This window comes from Cylas formicarius, unplaced genomic scaffold (assembly GCF_029955315.1).
Source record: "Cylas formicarius isolate icCylForm1 unplaced genomic scaffold, icCylForm1.1 PGA_scaffold_10__41_contigs__length_53128322, whole genome shotgun sequence".
Classification (NCBI taxonomy): Eukaryota; Metazoa; Arthropoda; class Insecta; order Coleoptera; family Brentidae; genus Cylas; species Cylas formicarius.
The window spans coordinates 48400287-48424194 of NW_026844214.1; the positions used below are offsets into that span (position 1 = coordinate 48400287).

Here is a 23908-nt window from a genome sequence, read left to right on the forward strand (position 1 = left end):
TGTCTCATTTATCTTACGAATCTTTATTTGGGAGTACAATTATTAAATAAGATAAAAGAAAAACAATCGTTAAAGCCTGTCATCAAATCGTGATGATACTACATACAAACTGTAATGAACTAGGAGAATTATTGAACAATTTCTCGGTCCATGCACAGTTTCCTTTATTTCAATTTTGTGTAGTCTCTATTCGTCTGTGCTTAAGGGCGAGTATTCCTTGGAATTTTCACACAATATCCTTAAAAGTAAAGAATAAGAAAATTTCTGTCACAGACCACAAAATTATTTGTCTGATTCTATGGTCAAAACTCACCGGTAAATACATCCAGATGTCTGTTGTTAACCAAACTTAATATAAAAATAATAATAATTTGAAAATTATGTTTAAAACGTTTACTATAGTGTCGGTGGCTCGAGCGAGGACGTTTTATGTTACGAAAACTAGGTTTCCAAATTTTTACAGGAACTACTCAAACGAATCCGTTAATCGGTCCAAAAAACCAAGTTTGGGTAAAGGTGTAGGGCCGGTAACATGGCGCAGTTTAGCTATTGCTTCGGTACTCGGAGGCGGTCTCCTCGGATTTATGTTTTATTTAAAAAGGGAAAAAGAAGCTGCGGCACAAAGGGAAAGGACTAGAATGTTGGGCAAAGCTGCAATTGGAGGTCCGTTTGAGCTTGTCGATTCCAGCGGTAAACTAAGGAAGAAGGACGATTTTCTCGGCAAATGGTTGCTCATTTATTTCGGCTTTACACACTGCCCCGATATCTGTCCGGATGAATTAGAAAAAATGTCTGCGGTAATAAACGACTTGAAGGCTATAGAGGATGGACCTGATATCCAGCCATTATTTATATCTGTAGATCCCCACCGTGATACGCCAGAAATTGTTGGGAAATATTGCAAAGAGTTTAATTCAAACCTCCTAGGCTTGACGGGTACCGAAGAGCAAATCGCTAATGTATGTAAGGTCTTCAGGGTATACTTTAGTGCCGGGCCAAAGGATAAAGATAGTGATTACATCGTAGACCACAGCATAATTATGTATTTGTTAAATCCAGACGGGGATTTTGTGGATTACTATGGCCAGAATCGTACCGCCCCTGAGATTTCAAGTTCGATTCAAATCCATGCTGGAAAGTATGAAATTAACAAACGTTAAATTCACGATCCACAGGTGTTGCGGAAAAAAGTGTGCTGACCAGTTTTGTGACTGTATCAATAAACTTATCTTTTGCAGTTTGGACTTAAGATATATGAAGATATTCTGAGCATTTATTTAATGTTACCAATATTGTTACATAAAAGTTCAAAATTTCAATAAAAATAGCTTAATTTAATTTTGAAAATAGTCTCTCTTGCTTCTAATAAAGATTCCGAAAGTATATGTCCAATAAATAGCGCACAAAATTATTACGTTTTATTGGTACTTTATTGGCACTAATCCCTTTGTAATATGCTATTTCCATGGCAGGGCAGAATATACTTACTGATGTCACATCGTGAATTTAACATTTAACTTATTCAATATATTATTATTAAATACCAACAAAGTACACTGCAATAAACTTGACGAATTATTTACACCTATTGTATTTATCAAGTCTTAAAACAACAGTGTAAAGGAGCTCTTTTCGACAATACAGTTCATAGATAACTATATTATATTGGCTGGTATGATACAGTTCAGAAAACTTAAATAAATCTTTGCGGATCATAACGAAAAAACACATTCCTACAGTCAGATGACGTCAGACGACTAGACGCAAGAGCATAGAATAAAAAAGAAAAACGGTAGTCGGAATTTTTTCGTTCGTTTATATTAATATATATAATTATAAGGAATAAAATCAATTAGAAAAAGATATTTTCAAAACTTTGCTCCGAGAGCTCATAACGCCCTGCCAAAGAGCTTAAAACAAAAAAAATATTCATGGAATGGATTCATACTATATTTATTCATCTTTAAACATCCACATCTAATTTTTTTTAATGTTTATTTAATTTTTACTGATTGTGACCTTTCTCGCGAATGTGCGGAAACATATCGACTGTATAACTTTTATCGAGTACAAGCAAAATATCTTCTGCTTCTACGATTATTTTTTGTTTATTTACAATAACTTTAAAATTATTTCTTCCAAACTTTTACTTATTCATTGTAATGTAGTCAAAAACATAATATATTCATTTACTATTTATTTAAGGTTATTCATCCGTCACTGTAGGTCAAAAATATTGATTTGTCAACTTGTTGAAAGTTATTAACAGCAAAATACCTTCAAAAATGAAATTATACTTTACTGAGGAAATGTTCTTAATATTCTCATAACATAATAATTTTGGACACCAACGTATGGTAAAAATGTTGCTACAAACATGCGTTTTTGGAAATCAGCATGACATCATTACAAATGGGTGGTAATTCCTACTATCTTCAACCTCGTAATAAAATCGAGATTAATCGAGACTAACCTCACTGTTCTGTGATTCTAAAGTCCGGTGCACACGGCGTCCACCCTACGTCACTTCGAACTTTTCTCCCGAGTCAGCTCTTTAACAGAACGCTCGCTATTGGTTGCAAGTGGTCTGCGAGAATTTCGAATTTCAGCGGTGTGTACGGACATTCAGTATTCAATGATCTTCTCGTTGAAGTCGTAAATGTCAGTCAAGAGTCAAAATTAATATTATTCTAATGGTGAATGTCTCCTCGTGAGTGAATTTGTTTGTTTGATGTGATCGAATTTTTACTTCCTTGGCAGTGTCTAAGAAGTATACGTTTTATGATGGATACTAAACCGAAGGCCCCAAAGGAGAAGCGCAGGTTAGTGTATATTTAGCTTTGCGTTAAAACATTGTTGACTTCTAGGAGCTTTTCCAACATATATTTCCCTAATCGTTTCGTCCTCATAAAGAATTCCACGTTCTTGCTTTTAATTTGAGAATATCTGTCAAAATTAAGACAGCTTTCGGGAATTGTTTTTATTTTGAAATATTTTGCTGGCGGAGCTGTTTATAACCTACTTTCCCTTTGGTATCGTACAGCTTGCGGGCATGGGAGAGCTTCGCTTTCCTTACGCCCAATAATTCGGCAAATATTGTTAAGTAATTAATATTGAATTAAAGGAAATCACTTAATTACTTTTGAACCTTTTTTGGGTATTGTTAAGCTTAGATGGGGTTTGTTGTGCCCTTCAAAATTGACGTAAGTCGTACGTAAGATTACCATAGAATACCAGATACTTATTTTTTAGTATTCTCCACAAAATTCGGTTTGTGTTCTACAATTAATAAATCATTTTTATGATTTTTTATGTAATTTCTAGCTCAGTTTGGAGTATACATAGCTCGTATAGAGTTTTGGTTAATTCCAGCAAAACATGAAAATTCGTGGTTTAGAACTTACGTGCGCTGGACTGTGGAAAACAAGTTTTGCGAAATATTTAGTTAGGCTGGTTCGATAGTTAAATAGTTGTGGTTTATTGACAACTTCCAATGAATATTATTATCTATTTTTGCTTAGTTTGAAATAATCTTGTGTGGTTCACACAAATCGAAGGATTTTTTTGTGTTTTCCATGATCACCATCCAAAACTGGTACACCCGATCTCACTCAGTCATATGATTTCACAGATTTCACGCAAGCTTTCACCGGATTCAAATTTTAAGGATTCTATAAGATTTCACAGATTTCTATTTTTTTTTTAGATTTCACCGATTTTAGAAAATAATTTTCCGTTTATGTGGAAAATTTTTGTAATTAATTTTTTTCTTTTTTTCAATTTTATTTTCTTGGAAAAAACGGGCATTTTAAAGACATTTAGTTAAGAATTTCGGTTATTCTTAATTTTCTATGAAGAAAATTACAATTAGAAGGAAATTAATTTGAGCTGGTACACCAGATTTCACGCGATTTACCCCTCGCCCCCCTCCCTTTTTGGAAAAAGAAATCAAAATAAAATTTTCAAAAGTGCACGTAACTTTCTCGGTTCATGTATAATTCATTCCAATAATCATCTTCATATATCAGAAAGTATTTGGGTGTACAGTGTGCCCAATTTATTTTACATAGGATTCAGGACGTGGTCAGTTTTCTTCTGTGACTCGCAAATTTTTATACACCAACTAAACTTGTGTTTTTTAATATGGTTACTATTCGCTCAAAATATGACTATCAGAAATTGAATATAATATGGTTTTATTATCAATGCGCATTTAATATAACACACATACACAGAAGTTTATTTTGACAAGTAACTGAATTTTTTTAAATACACTTAAAAAAAACGGAAAAAATCTAATCGAATCTAATTAAAAATATATGCTTTGTATTTCAGATAACCGTTACGCGTTATATGTTTTTGGAAAGTTAAGAAGCCTGATAAAATTATTTAACGAGACATTAAAAAAACACAAGTTTGGATAATATATAAATCTAGCAAGAGTTTTAGAAGAAATTTGACTACGCCACTGGATTCCAGAACTTTTCGATAAGTTAAAGCATAATCGAGTTTATTTATTCTAAACCTGCACAATTTCCAAAATCACCCTGTATATACAAATTCGAGATATCTGTGACGTTTCTGTCCATGGTCGCATTCATCATTTCAATTGGTGCAATGCAATCAATTGCATTTCTACCATTATTATAATATATTTTTGCCGATTTTTACCTCATGGATTTGGCTTATGTGGTGTGCGCCAAACTTTTTCTATTTTGAAGTATAGGCCATTAAAATTGAAAAGAGTATAAAATTATGTATGTATGAATACATTTTATTGTATTGTGCACTGTATAATTGTAATTATATAAGTAATAAATACATATTAAATAAAATTAGTCGCCAGAACTTATGTTGTTACTATCATCCAAGGATATACGCTGGGGTTAAATGGTCAAAATTGTGACAGTATTTCGAAAATCAGTGATTTCCACACGATTTTGCATGATTTCGCAACATTTTGTTGTTGTTTTATTGTTATGATTCTAATAAAAAATAACTTCTTTTCAACGAAATTTTAACAAATAAAAAGTAAATGACATGAGAATTAAATGATATGGTAGTAAATAAAACAAATTAAGAGAAGTTTATTATTTTCAATATTCAGGCATGTCAGCAGAGATCAAAGACTACTATCAAAAATGCACTTAGCTAAAACTAAATATGAATTGCGCATTGATGTTGGAATTTTCGTCAATGTGCCCGTTTCTTCTAAAGATGCTTGCTTGCCGGCACCACGCTCAAGGAGAGTCAAATAAACATTGTTTATAACTTTCTTAGTCTCAATAGAATAGTGTTTTCTACATTTGGGCGGGAGCATCTCCTGAGATACACTAGACTCGCACATATTTTGCATAATTCGCACACGATTCAACACACGCTGTATTACACACGAAATAAGAATGATTACTAATAAACTTAAACTAAGTATATAAGAATATTAAACACAGGTAGGTATAAAATTATTCTCTATTACGGACCATAATTTTATCTGAATTTAAATTCCGAAACTTTAGGTAATAATCCTGTTGCATTGTATGTTAATGACTACCCTTGGATAATCCCATTCAAAAGCAATTGGTCACTTTCTTATATCTATGAACAGACTATACTCCAATTTTGAAGTCCGTCGTGGTCCATTCTTTCTGTCTTTACTGCCCAAATAAGCGGGTACTTTTCCGCTGCGCCACTGATATTCCTCTTCATTTGATTTATCTACGCCACCGATGACGATTTAAATGTATTTGGAATTAGTTTTTAAGCGGTTTCTAGTTATATTGGGTCAGTCGTTAAGGCCCGGACATTGTTTCTTGTTCGATTTGTCAATTCTTCGGTCCAAAAGTCCAGTTTTTAACGGGTCGTTGGACGTTTCGCGCGTTGGCATCGTCCCATTTTGCGTTTTTCGAATAAAAACCCCTGCCGGCATTTCGGAAAATGTCAGTTTATTATTACGGTCTCGTGAACGGCGGATTCGAGTTTCCAGTTTCCATTGACGGGACACGTTACGGCCTTGCCTCGGATCCTTGTATCCCTCCGTTCGACGTTAAAAAATGGTAGGTACACTATATTTCGCAATGCGAGAGAGTAATGATATATAAATTCGCAATAAAAGGGATCTTTAAACAGGGTAAACTTGAAGGTTATATCGTAAAATTCACTGTAATTGCCATGATAGGTTTTAAAAATTACGTATTTCAGTTTTTACGTCCTGCGATAACGTATACAAAATACTGGGATGAGATACTATACTATACACACAAAATGTTACACAGGCCCATAGTTTTATACATATAAAGTTGAAGAACATATTAAGACGTAGTTTTTGTTTAGCAAAAAACATTTTATTCGAGGTTCGCCGCACAGGCACTATATATTTCTTGATTTATTAATAATTTATTTAGGCACCGTATACTCATATAATTTTGATAATGCTCTCGAAACATGTAATATTACAAACGGTAGGTGGTGCTTATTTTTTTCCTAATGTTATATAAATGGAATATAAAATCTATGAAATCTGTGTTGTCTGTGAAATCCGTGAAATATTTGTAAAATCATAACTCCGTTCCTTGAAATTTTGAATACTTTCTATTAATTAAAGAAAATTTAAATGATAAACAAATTAAATTAAAAAAAAAGCCAATTTAATAGTAGTGGTATTAACGTTACTTGTATAGTCGCGTCTAAAACCTATGTTAATAATTATAATGTCCTTAGCATGCATTTTCCTATGAATTTAATGATAATAAATAATTTAATATAGAAAAAGTTTTCTTTTATTTTTTTAAATTCGCAATAAAAAATATCATTAAATACGCTTAAATTAAATTCACAGTAATTGCAACGGTAGGCTTTAAAAAGTTCAAATATCAGTTTTTAAAACCTGAGGTAACGTATACAAAATAGTATGGGATGGGATACTGTGAGATCCGCAACAAGGAAAACGTAGTATATTAAATATCACACAGAAAATATTACTCAGTCACAGATTTTATACATACAATGTTGAAAAACAGTCAACAATCGAGCATTATTTTATGTTTTCATATTTAAAAAATTCTTTCACAGACCCGTAGTTTTGGTTTAGCAAAAAAGATTTTAATATATTGTTTTAACCATTTTTTTCGAGGTGTACTGTACAGTCGCTATGCATTTCTTGATTTCTATATTATTTATTTGTTAATAATTTATTTGAGCATTTTATACCCATATAATTTGGATCTTTCTCTCGAACCATGTAATATTATTACAAACGATAGGTGGTGCTGATAAATCACTCGTGAAATCTAATTTACCAACTCTGTGAAATCTGTTCCTTGACATTTTGAACACTTTCTATTAATTAAAGAAAAATGAAATGATAAACAAATTAAAATAAAAAAAGCCAATATGTAATTACTAAACAAATATTTGGTTGTAATAGTGTTAAAGTTCTTTGTATAGTGGCGTCTGAAATCTATATTAATAATTATAATGTCCTTAACATGCCTTTTTCTATTAATTTAATGTATCTAAAAATTATGTGGTTAAAGTTTTACAGGTAAATAATTTAATTTAGAAAAAGTTTTCTTTTATTTATTTAACTTCTACATTAAATAAGTTATCTAAATCTGAAGAAAGAAGAAAGATTTATTTAATAGTGACAATGAGACAATCATTATATTTTTTAAGAAGAGGTTTTAAAATAGCGTATTTTTTTAATATATATTTTGATGTTTAATAATTCTTGATTTATTAATTGTTTTCCAAAATCACTCGGTATCGCGCCTCTTAGTTATATTTTTGTTATCATTTTTTGGGAACATTATTAGAAAATAGGGGAAAGTCAATAATAAATATTATTTTTTTTATGTTTCGAGTAGGCTGTTGAATGGTAGTCGGTGGGGTCGAGAGAAAAAAAATAACACAGTGTTTATTCCCTCTTGCGAAAGGGTTTCAACGCCCTTATTTTAAAAGTGATTTTACACCGTCTAACTCAACAGGGCAGATATTCTAATCTATAACAAGAGAGAGAAGTCAATTGATCTCGCCAAAATAAGATTGAGAGACAAAAAAAACATACCTCTGGCCAGCGACTTAAGGCAGTTCTGGCGGGAGATGAGGGTGATGATCGTGTCCATAGGAATCGGCGCGACAGGAGAAATACCGAAGTCTCTTAAGCTTAATCTAGTTAACTCAAACTCTTATGTTGAGATGGAGAAGTTCGTGATTTTGGCGATCCGTAACATAGTAAGAAGGACAAAAACAAATGCAATAGAAGAAGCATCATGTTTTGCTACTTACCTAGCCGGCATAAGGCAACCCCGTCTTCAAGGTGAATAACAAATAATAATAATAGTGATAATAATAGTATACTAGCAGTTCTAGAACCAGAGTGGTAGTGTACTGTAGTGGACTACAATAGACCAGACATTGTGAACATTGACAAGGATAAGGGAAGCGAGATCGGCAGAATTGAGGTTGAAATGAGGTTGATAATATTCGAAAAGCTGACGGTGGAGGTCAAGAACAATTGGCAGCTGATTGGTGATATCGCCTGAAGGGATTATATCGAAGAATCTCCCAAGAAATCTTCAGAACATCATACGATACTCACAGAGGGCAGTTATACTTCAAACGTGCAATATAGTGTGTAAGTTTCTGAACGGAACCTAAATGATCATCATCATTATTGCATCCAGGATAAACGTACATTAAAAAGGGGAAGGTTGCTTGGAAAAAAATGCAATAAAAATGAATTACGTTTGCAATGAAAGATCGCACCTTTAACGCGATTTTTGAAATTTGAAATAAGTTTCACAATGTTACCTCAGCGACTGAAGCAATGATAATCAACAGAGTTAATCAGATCATTAATGTTCGCGAGTGTTTTTTTATGTCAGCATACAATCGACATTTGATAAATAAATGCTCCAGTCTCTCCTTTTGATTCCATTAGCGTATAAGATGTATTGGATAAGTTAAAGTTGCAAGTTTCAGCAAGAGCTGAAAACGAAGTATTTCCTAAACCATTTTGACTGAAAAAAGTCCTGTAGCAATTCAGCACCAACGTGTGAAAAAATCCTTTCTAATATTTCGTTCAAAGAGGTTTGTTTAATACTTTTTCAAAACTTCTGAATTCCTCCTGCGTCGGTTATTGCTGAGTGGAAATTGCTGACGCTTCGCCAATCATCCAGTTGGCTTCATCAGAGCTTGACTGAAACTGGCCCGTATTTTACTCTGTGCCTGCTTATATATTGTTTGAGGAGGCGGAGCTAAATGAAAGGCATAAACACCGTCTCGGATGACCGATTCTCATATTGGTGACAGGTAGAGACCTGAGTCGCGTTTATAGATTTCTATAGACTCCCGGATTTTTCCATGGTAGAAGAACTGATTACATGCAAGAATTTTAGTTTTATCGAATAAAATTTTATGTCGGGTTTCATGAGTGTGTTCGGCAACAGCTTAGTCGTACGGCTCTTTCGTGTTCTCTGAGCCTAGTTGATATTTTTTGTCCGGTCTCTCCAATGTATTCTTTACCACATATGCATGGAATGCTGTAAACTCCTGGCATCTCAAAAGAATTTGGTCTTTGATGGACCGAAGATGTTGAGAGATTTTTGGGCAAGTGGTAAATCTGGTTTTGACGTTATACTTCTTTAGAACTTTTGATATGTGGTCAGTGATGTTTTGAATGTAAGCAAGGACCGCAGTGGCAAGTGTAGGATTGCTTTCGGCCTCATTGCTATTGGAAGGTTGTGGTGAAGCGTATTTTTTGATGGAACGCTTAATATCTTTAATGTGGAAATTATTAGAAATAAGAGCAGAGGTAAGGCTTTTTAATTCTGGGTTCAGTGACTCAGGCTGACATAGTTTTACGACTCTGTAAACAAGAGAGTTGATAACCGATGATTTTTGGGCCGGATGGTGATGTGACCATGCATTAAGGTATCGGTCTGTGTCACAATGACCCAATGTTAGGTCTGATTTTCTATCGATAACAATATCTAAAAATGGAAGGTTATTATTAGTTTCCAACTCAATGGTAAAACGTATGTTAGGATGTATTGAGTTTGAATGCCTAAGAAAATCTACTAGGGTTTCTTGACCATGAGGCCAAATAACGAAAGTATCATCGACGTAGCGTTTCCATAATTTTGGTTTTAGATGAAAGCTGTCGAGAGCTTTCTTCTCAAAGGCATCGATAAATATATTCGCGATGACTGGTGATAGTGGAGAACCCATAGCTGTTCCCGACGTTTGTTCAAAAATTTGCATAAGCCTTTTTCAGTTAAGGTGAGAAGGTTTGGTTAAAGATTCTCGGATTTTAATATATCTGAAATGATGTCGAGAGTTTCAGGAATAGGAACTTCGGTAAAGAGGGATTCTACGTCGGAACTAACTAAAATATCTTGTGTATCTAATGTAAATGCTTTTAAATTGTAAAACGAAGTGAAAGTACGAAAGTACGAAACTGTTAGTTTTCCCTGTACGGGTTTTAATAAGGAAAATAGATATAGAGAATATGTTGGAGAACCAATGGTGTTGACAATAGGTCGAAGGGGTAATCCTGGTTTGTGAATCTTAAGTTGACTATATATGATCCATCTGTAAGAATATCTTGAATCTTTTCCTGATATCTGCTTTTATTATTACGATTTCTGGATTGGTTTTTAGAGATTTTAGGGCTATGCGTTCAGGCTTTGCAATATTGGATTTAGGAGGTTTTGACTTTTTATATTATTATATTATATATTATTATATATTATGATAAACATTGTATTCAATATCGAAGGCGCTAAATAATAAAATGATCCTGTAAACTTATAGGTTGAAAATTGAGAGATTTCAAAAGCATCTACTTTTAGATTCACGTTGTGATATTCAGACTTTTTACTAAGCACACTGATTAATTTAATTGCATCTGAGTTTTAAAAATAAACAAAAGTAATGCGTTTAGAATTGAAAGAACTTCTAAACGTTTGGAGCTTCGAAACGTAGCTATTATCATTGCCGTGAAATAAGTATCTTATACTGTGTTTTTTTTTTCAACGAGGTTCAAGTGTGCTATATGTTTGTGTACTCTGGAAATAGATGCGCATTTAGATAGTATTAATGTTACATCGAAAGCTTATTAAAAAATGTTTTCGTCAGATTCATACCACGCTGTTGTTTGCTATTAATTATTAGATATCAATATGTAGTTGCCATCTATTTCCAATTATATCCGTGATTTTTGAAAAAAATGTTCGTCTCTTCGTTGCGGAAAGCGGTTTAGATTGTAGCAGAATACCTTTGTTAGGATCATGTTCGTCGGACTTCTAAATCGTAAAATTTTCGATTATCGGGTCGTATGTACCTGTTTATCGCGATTGGCACACTCGAACATTATTCGATCGGGTCAGAGCTCATTCGGATCAGCTGACTGAGCGCTGGAACTTAATTAAGAATGCGTCGAAATGATTTTGCCAACGCCTTATTTAAGCGATGTCCGTTCTAGACAGATCCCATTGGTTGGGGGTGTCAGACGGTATAACCGGGTGGTTGGTGCGAAAATGGGGGACATTGCGTGGTTTAACATGGAGAAAACGAGATATTAGTTACATAATTATATTTTGACACCCACCAATAGGGTTAATTTTAAAAGAGTAAAAAAAGTGTAAATATCAAAGTTTAAAGGTTTTTGCTCTATTATCTTATGCAAGTGTCAGGAAAAACAAACGACGATCGCTAGAATCGATCGATAGAACTTTAAGTTGCAATATAACAACGATGGATTATTCGATTGACATCAATTTTATTTATCCGAAAGATAATCTTGTGGTATTACATTTTAAATATGATTTCTGGCATATGACCGCCACGGCTGGCGCGGACGTAGTTCAATCTGGACGTCCAATTTTCGATGACTTTTTCCAACAATAACACTTCGAATGTTGTCTTCCAAATGGTCAAGCGTTTGTGGCTTATCCGCATAGACCAATGACTTTACATAGCCCCACAGAAATTAGTCTAGCGGTGTTAAATCACAAGATCTTGGAGGCCAATTCATAGGTCCGAAACGTGAAATTAGGCGGTCACCAAACGTGTCTTTCAATAAGTCGATTGTGGCACGAGCTGTGTGACATGTTGCGCCGTCTTGTTGAAACCACATCTCCTGGACATGGCGACCAGCCCATAAAGCGCACCAAACAGTCAGTTTTTCTGGATGTAACGGTGTTTCGACATACACTTGAGGATTAGTTTCGCTCCAAATGCGGCAATTTTGTTTGTTGACGTAGCCATTCAACCAGAAGTGCGCTTCATCGCTAAACAAAATTCGCTTATGAAAATCGGGAACAACGGCAATCTCGTTTTGAGCCGATTCGACGAATCTACGCCTTATTTGATGATCGTTTGGCTTCAATTCTTGCACGAGTTGGATTTTGTAAGCACGTAAACCAAGATCCTTCCGCAAAATCTTCCATAAAGTAAATGGACACAAATCAATTCCTGTGCTCGATGGCGGATGGACTCATTCGGGTCTTCCTCAATGCTACGCTCTACAGCAGCAATAGCTTCTTCTGTACCGTACGGCATCTGTGGGGATGCCAGTTATCAATAAGAGTAAACGTGGTGCGAAAACGTTCCATGGTTAATCGAATTAACTGCTCTGATGGACGATTTTGTCGACGATAAAATGAACGTAGTGCGCGATACGTATTCCGCACAGAACCATTATTTTCGAAATAAAATTGCACTATTTGCAAGCGTTGTTCAGGCGTGAATCTATTCATGATGAATTGCCAAACCAAACTGAGAATAAATCACTTTTTGAGATATTTCACTTTTCACCTTCGATTTCTCGACATTAGTCATATAAAATGGTCACGTCCTTAAATAAATGCAATTAAAAATTAAGTTAAACAATTTGAGGAAAGAAATAGTGGAAGACCAGGACAATAGAAATAAATTTTGATGAAGACCTCAATATATTGCTTTACTTTCAAGGTAAATTATTATACTATTACGACTTTTGACATCATGACTTTGATTTCTACTTTTTTAATTTTTATATTTCATATTTTTTAGAAAATCCTGGATAATCTATACCTGACGTTAAAAAATTATTCGGAAAGTCCTATATAGTAAAATTCAACATTTTTGATATTTCTATTGTTTAAATAATATAATTTTATTGTTTGACGTTTTTCTTTCCTAATATGACATTTGAAATATCTTAAGTTATTTAACTTACCTGCAGATTTCTCGTTTTGATTAGTTGTCAGAAGTAAAATATTGTTAGAACAATTGCAAACATAGATAATGTGGTTCGAAATCGAATGATAATTATTTTTAAACCGAAATATCTCAAAAACGGCTAAATGAAATGTCAGTAAACTATGTTTTTGAAATCATGAAAAAATAATAATATATATTTATTATTATATATTTTGACAGCTTGTGATCGTCGTTCGTTTTTTCTAACATTTGCATAAGATAACAGAGCAAAAATCTTCAAAGTTCTGTATTTACACTTTTTTTTCTATCTTTCAAAATTAACGCTCTAGGCGGGTGTTAAAATATAATGAATAACCCTGTACCGAGTCAAGAGAGAGATCTCTGTTTTTAAGCACACACTTAGTAGCAAGGGTCAGAATACAATTTATCACAAAAACAGGTCTACAGCTTTCTCGATAGCTCGTTTCACGATAATACGTATACACTTTTTTTATAGAAGCAGAATCCTGCCAAAATCGGAATAGTTGAAGGCGTGGTAATTCATCAGTACAGCACTGCTACTCACATTCCTAGCAATTACCAGCCTTTGGATGTGAAAGAAAGAAAGGAAATGTACTCAGTTGCATTAATTTATATGCCATTATATGTAAATATTAGTGACTGGTCTGTACGATTGCCAAACACAAGCCATTGTGTTTTATGCATATTTAATGGCTGGAGAAGTAACTATCGAGACCATCAAAAGCATTTATTACATTTTATCAGCGTCTTCCCCACTAAAAGTCAAACTTCTATACAATATTTGTTGAGTACTATTCTCTAGATATGATCCAATCAAATGTAAGGCATTTCCTCGCCGATCCATCTTTTCTAATTTTAATAAAAGTGTCTTCTGATGTAAACCGTCGAAAGCTTCTGGTTACACTTAACACTGAACTTTTCATCATTAAGTGACTGCAGTACAAGCAACCGATCAATTGCTGTAAGATTTACCCTTCCTAGTTAATTGCAAGCAACAAACGGGTTTCCAAATAATGCAACATAGTATATATATATATATATATATATATATATATATATATATATATATATATATATATATATATATATATATATATATATATATATATATATATATATATATATATATATATATATATATAAATTTTGTTTTGAATTTGTTTTGAAATTCTTGAACTTTTTTGTTAATAATAATACATTCCTAAAGCTAATAGTTTTTCCAATATCTTAATTTTTCTAAAAAAAAAACTAGTTTTTACACTTATTATGATAGGACCATTATTTTTAGATCACTCTTACTTGATATTACTGTTATTCTAAGATGACTTAAAAGATATGTAACGGAATTAGAAATATATGCTACAAATTGTTCAAAATATTGGATTATTTTAAATAGAACTAACTCGATTTTATTAAATGGTACAATATGTATATTATTATTCTTTCTGAAAGATTTACAATGTTCATTGGAGTTTATGGTGTGTTATCTTCGGCCCTTCTAAACAGAGTCTTGTATGTTACATCAGTCACTTATATTGCGGGAATGCTGTTTTATGCCAGTGCCCTTTTACCGTCTATCTTTACCACAATTCTGGTATTTGAGGCCGCGTAATATGTGTTCTAGATAAGAGTTCGCTTTTCGTAATACCATTTCATTTGTGCTTTGTAATGTTCTCAATGCTTCAATTCGATTAAGAGACACTAAAGATGGCTCACTATTTGAAACATTATTAATTAACGTAAGGATGAAAAAAAAATCTTAATTTAATTTTACGGCTATTTAAAGCAAAATAATCAATCGTATTGTATTGGTTTACAGAGGAGGAGACCAACCTATTTAAAGGCATATTCTGAACATGTTACCCAGTGCACGAGACTTCCTTTCCATTCCTCGAGAGTAGCCAGTCCTTGAAGTCCCCTACTTGAATGACATCCATTTGTCACAGCCTCAATCCGGCGTTTGTGAATATCATGAAAAGGAGACCAGAGCGTTGACCCATACTCCAAGATGGATCGGATATATGAACTGTAAAACATGACAAGTCTCAAAATCTATAGATATTCTCCTCACCAGACCTAACATAAATTTAGCCCGGCTAATGACATCCTCAAAGTGTCGCTTGGATATTTCTGGCTCAGCCAAATCATACTGTATATTCCATCCACCAAAAACTTGATCACTTTTCATACTCCGAAAATTACTATAAATTGAATCAAAATGTGATGGAAAGAGTTCGGATACTCCCCGACCTCCCTCAGCGTGCTTATTTCCAAGGAACATACTTTCGAGAATTTGACTTCCGCGATGTGCTTTAAGCCTGACAAACTTCCCGAATTCTCCTACCAGACACATTGAGATCAATCTCCCTATATCTCCTGTGCGCAATCTTTTTGGCAATAACCTTTCTCTTTAACTCTGGTGAAAACCAAACAGAAAAGGAAGACTTTAGCTATATATTTTGGTACAAAGTCCTCAAAGACCTCAAATAATATATCATAAAATCTATCAACAATATCATTTAAATTCTCCAGAAAATAACTCCACCCAACTATAATTTAATAAATAATTATCTAAAACACCATGTTCGATATTAACATACTCACTATTATACATTAAAAAAAAGATTGTAGCAAAGCATGGTACTTATCACAGGTTGTTAAAGGATTACACTCATTAGGTTAGAACTCAAAGGTTGGAAAACCAGAGATCCAGAATAGAGTTATTCACTGTATTCGAAACACAGTTATACTGAGACAAACCCAAGAATACAAATTCGTTACGCAACAAAACTTGTTTATCGTTGTTGTTAAATTGTTAATTAAAGATTATAGTCCGCAACAATAACAATTTTATCATTGCTATAGTTCATCACAATACTCTTCACAGTCTGTATGTGATCCATGTAAACTTGAATGGCAGATGCTGATGGTTCTTATGCTTTAGCTTAACTTTAACTACTACTTCATGGGAGTTCACTTGCTTCGGAAAATGCCCTAGCGACATGCAGGTTAAAAAGTATAGGAGAAAGGATATACCCTCTCCTTCCACCTTTCTTTATTGCAAATCCCACTGTGGTGTCGCTGTTTTGAAGTCGACAGTATTATTTCGAAAATCCATGCTTAACGCTGCTAAAGACTTTCTAGTAGTCTATAAAGCACATAAAACGTCTTTTCGCTGGTTGTAGCGGTTCTAAACGAATGTTTGTAGGTTGAAGATGGCTTCTTCATTGTAACGTATTACAATAAAGTTATATTATTTGTATGTTATTCAACGATTATTGTCTGCTGATTTTCTTTTTCCTTTTGAACACTAAAAGTTTTAAAACGTTTTAATGGTAGCCTATATAAGAATTTTAAACTGTCTATTATAGCAGTGACACGCCGTCTGGCCAATCCAAGCGTAGCGACCAGTGACTAGTGACCAGATGAAATTCGTAATCACACGGATATCGGGTGGTTTTCACGGTCGGATGCTCTGAAGTCGGCACGTGTATGGGTTACACTGCACGGTCCGTTAATTTTTAGTTTTTATGTCGCTTCTGGGTAGTTTCGAGGAAAATATTGCTTTATTGGTTTTTTTTTCGTCGATTCTCGATCGTCGTTATGCAAACGATCTAGTCTAGCAAATAGTATAGTGCTTTCACAAATAAATAGTTTCGGCCATTATCAATATGCAGTGCGAGAGAAAAATATTGAAACGCTGCTACTTTTCATCCGATTTCCGTCAAAAAAATGTAGATTTATTTAAAAGTGCTGTAACGAAAATTTTACAAAAATGCGGAAGTCGTGGTGCTGTGAGAAATGCTCCATGAAGATCTCGTAAAACTAATGGGTCTTTTTTTTCGATGTATAGAACTTTAAGTTGGCATTACTGTTCAAGATGGCGACCGATTTAAGAGCTGTCAAGTGATTTATTCTCACGCCTGAACAACCCTTGCAAATAGTGCAATTTTATTTCGAAAATAATGGTTCTGTGCGGAATACGTATCGCGCACTACGTCCAATTTATCGTCGACAAAATCGTCCATCAGAGCAGTTAATTCGGTTAACCATGGAACGTTTTCGCACTACGTTTACTCTGATTGATAACTCGTATCCCCAGAGACGCCGTACGGTGCGTACAGCAGAAGCGATTGCTGCTGTAGAGCGTAGCATTGAGGTAGACCCGAATGAGTCCATCCGCCATCGAGCACAGGAATTGGATTTGTGTCCATCCACTTTATGGAAGATTTTGCCGAAGGATCTTGGTTTACGTGCTTACAAAATCCAACTCGTGCAAGAATTGAAGCCAAACGATCATCAAGTAAGGCGTAGATTCGTCGAATGGGCCCAAAACGAGATTGCCGTTGTTCCCGATTTTCATAAGCGAATTTTGTTTAGCGATGAAGCGCACTTCTGGTTAAATGGCTACGTCAACACACAAAACTGCCTCATTTGGAGCGAAGCATCCTCAAGTGTATGTCTAAACACCGTTACATCCAGAAAAACTGACTGTTTGGTGCGCTTTTTGGGCTGGTGGAATCATTGGTCAGTACTTCTTCAAAAACGATGATGTCCAGAACGTTATAGAGCTATGATTACTAACTCTTTTATGCTTGAATTGAATAACCATGATGTCCAGGAGATGTGGTTTCAACAAGACGGCGCAACATGTCACACAGCTCGTGCCATAATCGATTTATTGACAGACACGTTTGGTGACCGCCTAATTTCACGTTTTGCACCTGTGAATTGACCTCCAAGATTTTGTGATTTAACACCGCTAGACTACTTTCTGTGGGGCTATGTAAAGTCATTGCGGATAAGCCACAAACGCTTGACCAATTGGAGGACAACATTCGCCGTGTTATTGCCGATACACGGCCCGAAATGTTGGAAAAAGTCATCGAAAATTGGACGTCCAGATTGGACTACATCCGCGCCAGCCGTGGCGGTCATATGCCAGAAATCATATTTAAAGTGTAATGCCACAAAATTATCTTTCGGATAAATAAAATTCATGTCAATCGAATAATCCATCGTTGTTTTATTGCAACTTAAAGTTCTATACATCGCAAAAAAAAACACCCCTTACTTCCAGCATTGGAATTGCGTGAAATGCGTAGAGAAAAGTCAAAGAAGAATAGAAAGGTGCTAATGAAGTTTGTTGAAGTTCATCTGTCTTGGTCAAGAGAACAAGTGAATTCGGTTCTTATGATAAAAGCAAATTTTTCCTGGTTGGATCTGACGGTAAATAATCGGCGCAAGATTCAAGGCAACGTACCAAATTCTTAACTGTGAAACATGGAGCAGGGAATTTCAACACACATTCTGGATAGCGAAAGAGTGGTTTAAATAGAAAATATCTTTCCAATGTTAAAAGTCACCAAAATAATATATCATATTTAAAAAAAATATTTTTCAGACATGAATAGGATAAAAAAAATAAATTACTTTAACAATAGTTTACATAATAACAAAACATATATATATATATATATATATATATATATATATATATATATATATATATATATATATATATATATATATATATATATATATATATATATATATATATATATATATATATATATATATATATATATATATATATATATATATATATATATATATATATATATATATATATATACAGTGTGTCCAAGATAAGGATGCACAGCATGGGGATCTCGGAAACTATAAGAGATACAGTGTCGGTTAAATTAGACAAAAGTTGCGCATTTTGATACCGAACAAGATCCCGTTTTACAAATTTGAAAATTCCAAGCCGTTCCGGAAATATCCGAGAAAAACCGAAATATTGCGATTTCGTTTTTATTATTTTTTAAAGCTATTTGAAAAGATATGAAAAAACGGAAAACACTTTTCCATTGGCACTTTTTAATCTCTCCAAATTGACGTTAACAAATTTTCATTACAGCGTTTCGATTCCATGGAACCACCATCAACTTTGATTTTTCTTATGGGACGGAAAAAAGTATACACAGTATTAGGTTGTGCTTTTCATTGCGAATTCAACGATGTACGATACAATACGGTTACTTATGTTTTTATCCAGAAAAATGGCTTTTTAATACATTTCTAGTATTTTATTGTAGTAGGCCATGAGATCCGAACGATGAAAGGCAAAAGAAAATGGTTGACAAGTTCGAGTTAATATGTTTATTTATTTACTAACTCTAACTGTTCATTTAACATAACAACTAAATCCAACAAGTTAATGAAAAACAAATTCTATAGCAAATGTTCGAATAAATGACCTCCATTTTCTAGGCATAAGTACGCCCGTCTCACGGTAGACTCCAAAACACGACTTAACATTTCAGGAGTAATTTTATTAAACGCTGCTCGTACTGATTGACGTAATTGTTCCCCGTTGTCAAAACATTCTTTGAATACCTCATTTTTTATGTAGCCCCATAAGAAAAAGTCCAAGGGAGTTAAGTCCGGGGACCTTGGAGGCCAAGGTGTTTCACTGTAAGTCCCAATGTATTTTCCATCAATCCGTTCAGTTAAATATTGGCGAACTTCTCTGGAGTTATGGGCTGGGGCACCATCTTGTTGGAACCAGCAGCCTTGCACAGCGCCTAGCGGTAAATCATCTAAGGCATCTTCTAAATCGTGCCTCAAGATGTCAAGGTACCGCTCGGAAGTTAAGGAATTATTATAGAAAATAGGGCCTATAATCTTGCTACCAAAAATCCCACACCAAATATTAAACCCAAAGCGAACTTGATGTCTGGATAGTCTATTAACACGTGGATTTTGTTGCGACCAATAGTGTGTATTGCGCCTGTTGTAAATACCGTTATTGGTCACCATACTTTCATCAGACCAAATCACTTTATATGGAAAATTAAAACTCTCATCATACATCCTGGTATACCACTCACAAAAATGTCTACCTCGTTCGTCGTCACCCGGTTTTAATCCTTGACATATTCTGAATTTGTAAGGCTTAAATTCATTTTTCCTTAAAATAAACTGAGCTGTAGATTTAGCTACCCCATTCTGGTCTTCTATTTCTCTGGTAGAAGTTTGTGGATTTTCGATAACAGATTGTAGAACAATGTATTGGTTTTCTTCATTGGAAGGTTTTTGTCGGGATAATGCAGGCTTCTTAAATGATCCATATTCTTTCAGATTAAATAACAAACGCCGAAAAATACTCTTGTCAGGTTGTCTCCGCTCTGGGTATTTGTTAGAATACATACGCTCGGCTTCCACACAATTTCTTTGGCATCAGATGTAGCAAGACAGCATATCACATTTTTCTTCGTTTGTAAAATTACCTCCCTCCATTGTAGAACAAAATAAATTAGAAAAAGACAACAACAATAAAAATACAAAAACAATAACTAAAGGAATAAACTTATGATCGACTGATAACAAAGACAAATAACATTAATGTGTCATTGAAATTGACTGGATGTCATTTTGTCATGGCCTACTCCATTTAAATGCTGAAATGTATTAAAAATCCATTTTTCTGGATAAAAACATAAGTAACCATATTGTATCGTACATCGTTGAATTCGCAATGAAAAGCACAACCTAATACTGTATGTACTTTTTTTCCGTCCCATAAGAAAAATCAAAGTTGATGGTGGTTCCATGGAATCGAAACGCTGTAATGAAAATTTGTTAACGTCAATTTGGAGAGATTAAAAAGTGCCAATAAAAAAGTGTTTTCCGTTTTTTCATATCTTTTCAAATAGCTTTAAAAAATAATAAAAACGAAATCGCAATATTTCGGTTTTTCTCGGATATTTCCGGAACGGCTTGGAATTTTCAAATTTGTAAAACGGGATCTTGTTCGGTATCAAAATGCGCAACTTTTGTCTAATTTAACCGACACTGTATCTCTTATAGTTTCCGAGATCCCCATGCTGTGCATCCTTATCTTGGACACACTGTATATATATATATATATATATATATATATATATATATATATATATATATATATATATATATATATATATATATATATATATATATATATATATATATATATATATATATATATATATATATATATATATATATATATAATATATATATATAAAGAAGCCCCATGAATCTATGTCCCTAACGTCCTGGGCTAATCTATTAAATGGTTGAATGACACGAGACATGTTGATGTTGAGCCTCATGGTAAGTTTTACATTGCGCAAATATATGTTTGTGCTGCCCACAAAGATGTTAATAAGAAGACCTGTATTACTTTTAAGAAGAAGATAATTTTATATATTAGTCGACACTGTTCTTCCTATATTTAAACTGTCACCCTTGGAATCTTAACTCTGCGTATAGTGTCCGTCGGTGTAAAAGAACTATAATTTTCCCGAGCAAATGCAACCAACCAAACCCAGGTATTTTACTTGAGAGATTTCAGTGATAGCCCCGTTATTTATTTCCAAAATTCAATAAAACGGGCAGCTGTGTTTTTTTTTTTTCAAAAAATAGTCAAGCTAGTCTTGGCGACATAAATTTTTAGTTTATTTGAAAGCAATCAGTCATAAAATCTTGTCAGCATTTCCCGTTTGCTTCAGTTGATCAATATTAAGATCTTAATAGAAAAAATCGTATCGTCGCGTCGGTGAAAACAAAGTGACGCGCTACCAGTCATATGTTTTTTAACAAATGAATGAAGATTGCCAAAAATCAACTTATAATCTTCAAATTCTAAACCACCAAAATGAGAGTTTTGATAAGGATATTAGCATAGCCAACTCGTACTTTGCAAGTAGGCGTAGAATTGAACAAAAATATTGCATTTTGGAGTTTGACTTTCCAAGGATCAGTGAGTCAATGCATCTGGAGTGACAATGGCCTTGTGAAACATATTCACAGAATAACCCCCGCAGGCGCCCCCGGTTATGATGCCATATTGGACAAAGATATTAAAATGTTTCATAATCTTATAATCGCGCCAATTAAGCACATTATTTATTTATTTATTAATTTAAAGTGTCGATTATTACATCAATATTTAAGGCGGGTGATCTCAAATTGGTTAAAAATTACAGGCCCATCAGTTTGACAAATAACATTGCGACAATTTTCGAAAAATGTCAGAATGAACGGCTTACGGCAAGCCTGTATATTAAAGGACAGACATTGTTAGGGAAGAGTTGATTAACATACGCTGATGATACTGTTTTGCTCTTTAGCAGTGATAGCTGGGATGGAGTGATAGCCCAGGCAATCGGCGAACTTCACAGGGTAAAATAATGGTTGGACTGCAACAGACTCCATAAACGTAGATAAAACTAACTATTAGGCTTTTTCAAAAAAAGGGTTTCATGAATAAATTTTTTAAGCAAAAACTGTTATTTATATCGATACAAATTTGAAGTGGGGAGTCACATTCTTTTGTCTAAATTAGCTGTTATATAAAATTCATAATATCATTTATTACGGTAGTCCACTACTGTTCTTAGTGAAGCAATATTGTTAAGAAAACCTTTCAGCCTACTTTTTATAATTAATTGTATTTTTTTTTTAAACCCTGGTTTAAGTAATTGTGTGTGGTTACTAATATATTTTTCCATAGAATAATAAAAGTTTTCACACTTATTTCCAAACCTAACCAAAACTATGCTGCACTTTTTGAACACGCTTTATTTTCAATTCCAAATCTTTAACCTCAACGTCAAAAGTAATTGTAAAAAGTCAAATTTATATGGCCGCCCGTTTGATCCTAATTGTCCGCGTCTGGTAAACAGACCGCTTGCGAATAATAACGGACGGCAATTTTTGCAAACCTATCTCGTTAATTTGTTTGTCCGCCGACGGTCTCGCTTTCTGATTTTTATCAGACATTATTTTTTGGCGAACAATATCGATATATATAAAAAGGCGCCTTTCTCTCATTCCAAATCTCGAAATCGTTTTTACCAACGTAGATTTTGAAATCGTTGCCTTACTTTGCGTTAAAACAGTGCAAAATTAATCCTCGGGAGGATAATCGAAAGCAAAGTAATCTTAGAACTCTTACATAACCTCAAAATTAATTTTCATAAATAATTCCACTACTAGCTGCAAATTGAACAAACTTGGATCGCAAAGCAGAATAAAATAATATAAAGAGACAATAATAATGCCGATGCCTTTTCAGCTATCCTAATAAAATCCTTCGTATGAAGATTTTTCCATTGTCGCGCGTAATTTGTCGTTCCAACTCTTTGAGACCCCCAGCACGCACCAATTCGACAAACTTGTTTGGCGATAAATCGACTGTAAAATTCCAGTAAATTTCAAATAACATCGTAAACAAGTTTGTGTTGACGCACGGTTATTGGTCTTCATCACGACTCGTTATTTATCAAACGACGAATTTTCTAGTAAAATGCCTTCACGCGGTTCTTTTCTATATCTTTATAAACTTCGCATCGAAATCGGCGCACTAATGTGAAAATGAGGCCAGTCCAAAGTCTCTTAAGTCACCTCATTGAATTAATTACTGTTCTTGCATAATGTGGTCCGGAATTTCATTTAATCGAATTTGATTTAGTAACTGAATTCAAAACGGGGATAAAAACACTAGGCACATACTTAAAACTTAAATTTTAATGAAATTGTTTCTCATAACATCGTTCCTGAAGATAATAATAATAATATACTCCAATCAAAGCAGATGTGCAGTTATACCATGACCCGGAATATAGTGCTTTTA

General features: G+C 33.9%; 2 protein-coding genes across 2 annotated transcripts in view; both read left to right on the plus strand.

The window, feature by feature from the left end:
- Window positions 1-308: 308 nt before the first annotated feature.
- Window positions 309-1338, plus strand: LOC132702890 (protein SCO1 homolog, mitochondrial). Its single transcript, XM_060671749.1, has one exon. It carries the CDS (start codon window positions 381-383, stop codon window positions 1158-1160), a length of 780 nt encoding a protein of 259 aa, XP_060527732.1. The 5' UTR covers window positions 309-380; the 3' UTR covers window positions 1161-1338.
- A 1284-nt stretch (window positions 1339-2622) lies between these two features.
- Window positions 2623-23908, plus strand: part of LOC132708033 (hypoxia-inducible factor 1-alpha) — a 200761-nt gene continuing 179475 nt past the window's right edge. Inside the window, exon 1 of the mRNA XM_060680132.1 lies at window positions 2623-2822. Coding sequence (XP_060536115.1) covers window positions 2782-2822 — 41 coding nt within the window. The 5' untranslated portion in view covers window positions 2623-2781. The remainder of the gene's footprint in view (window positions 2823-23908) is intronic.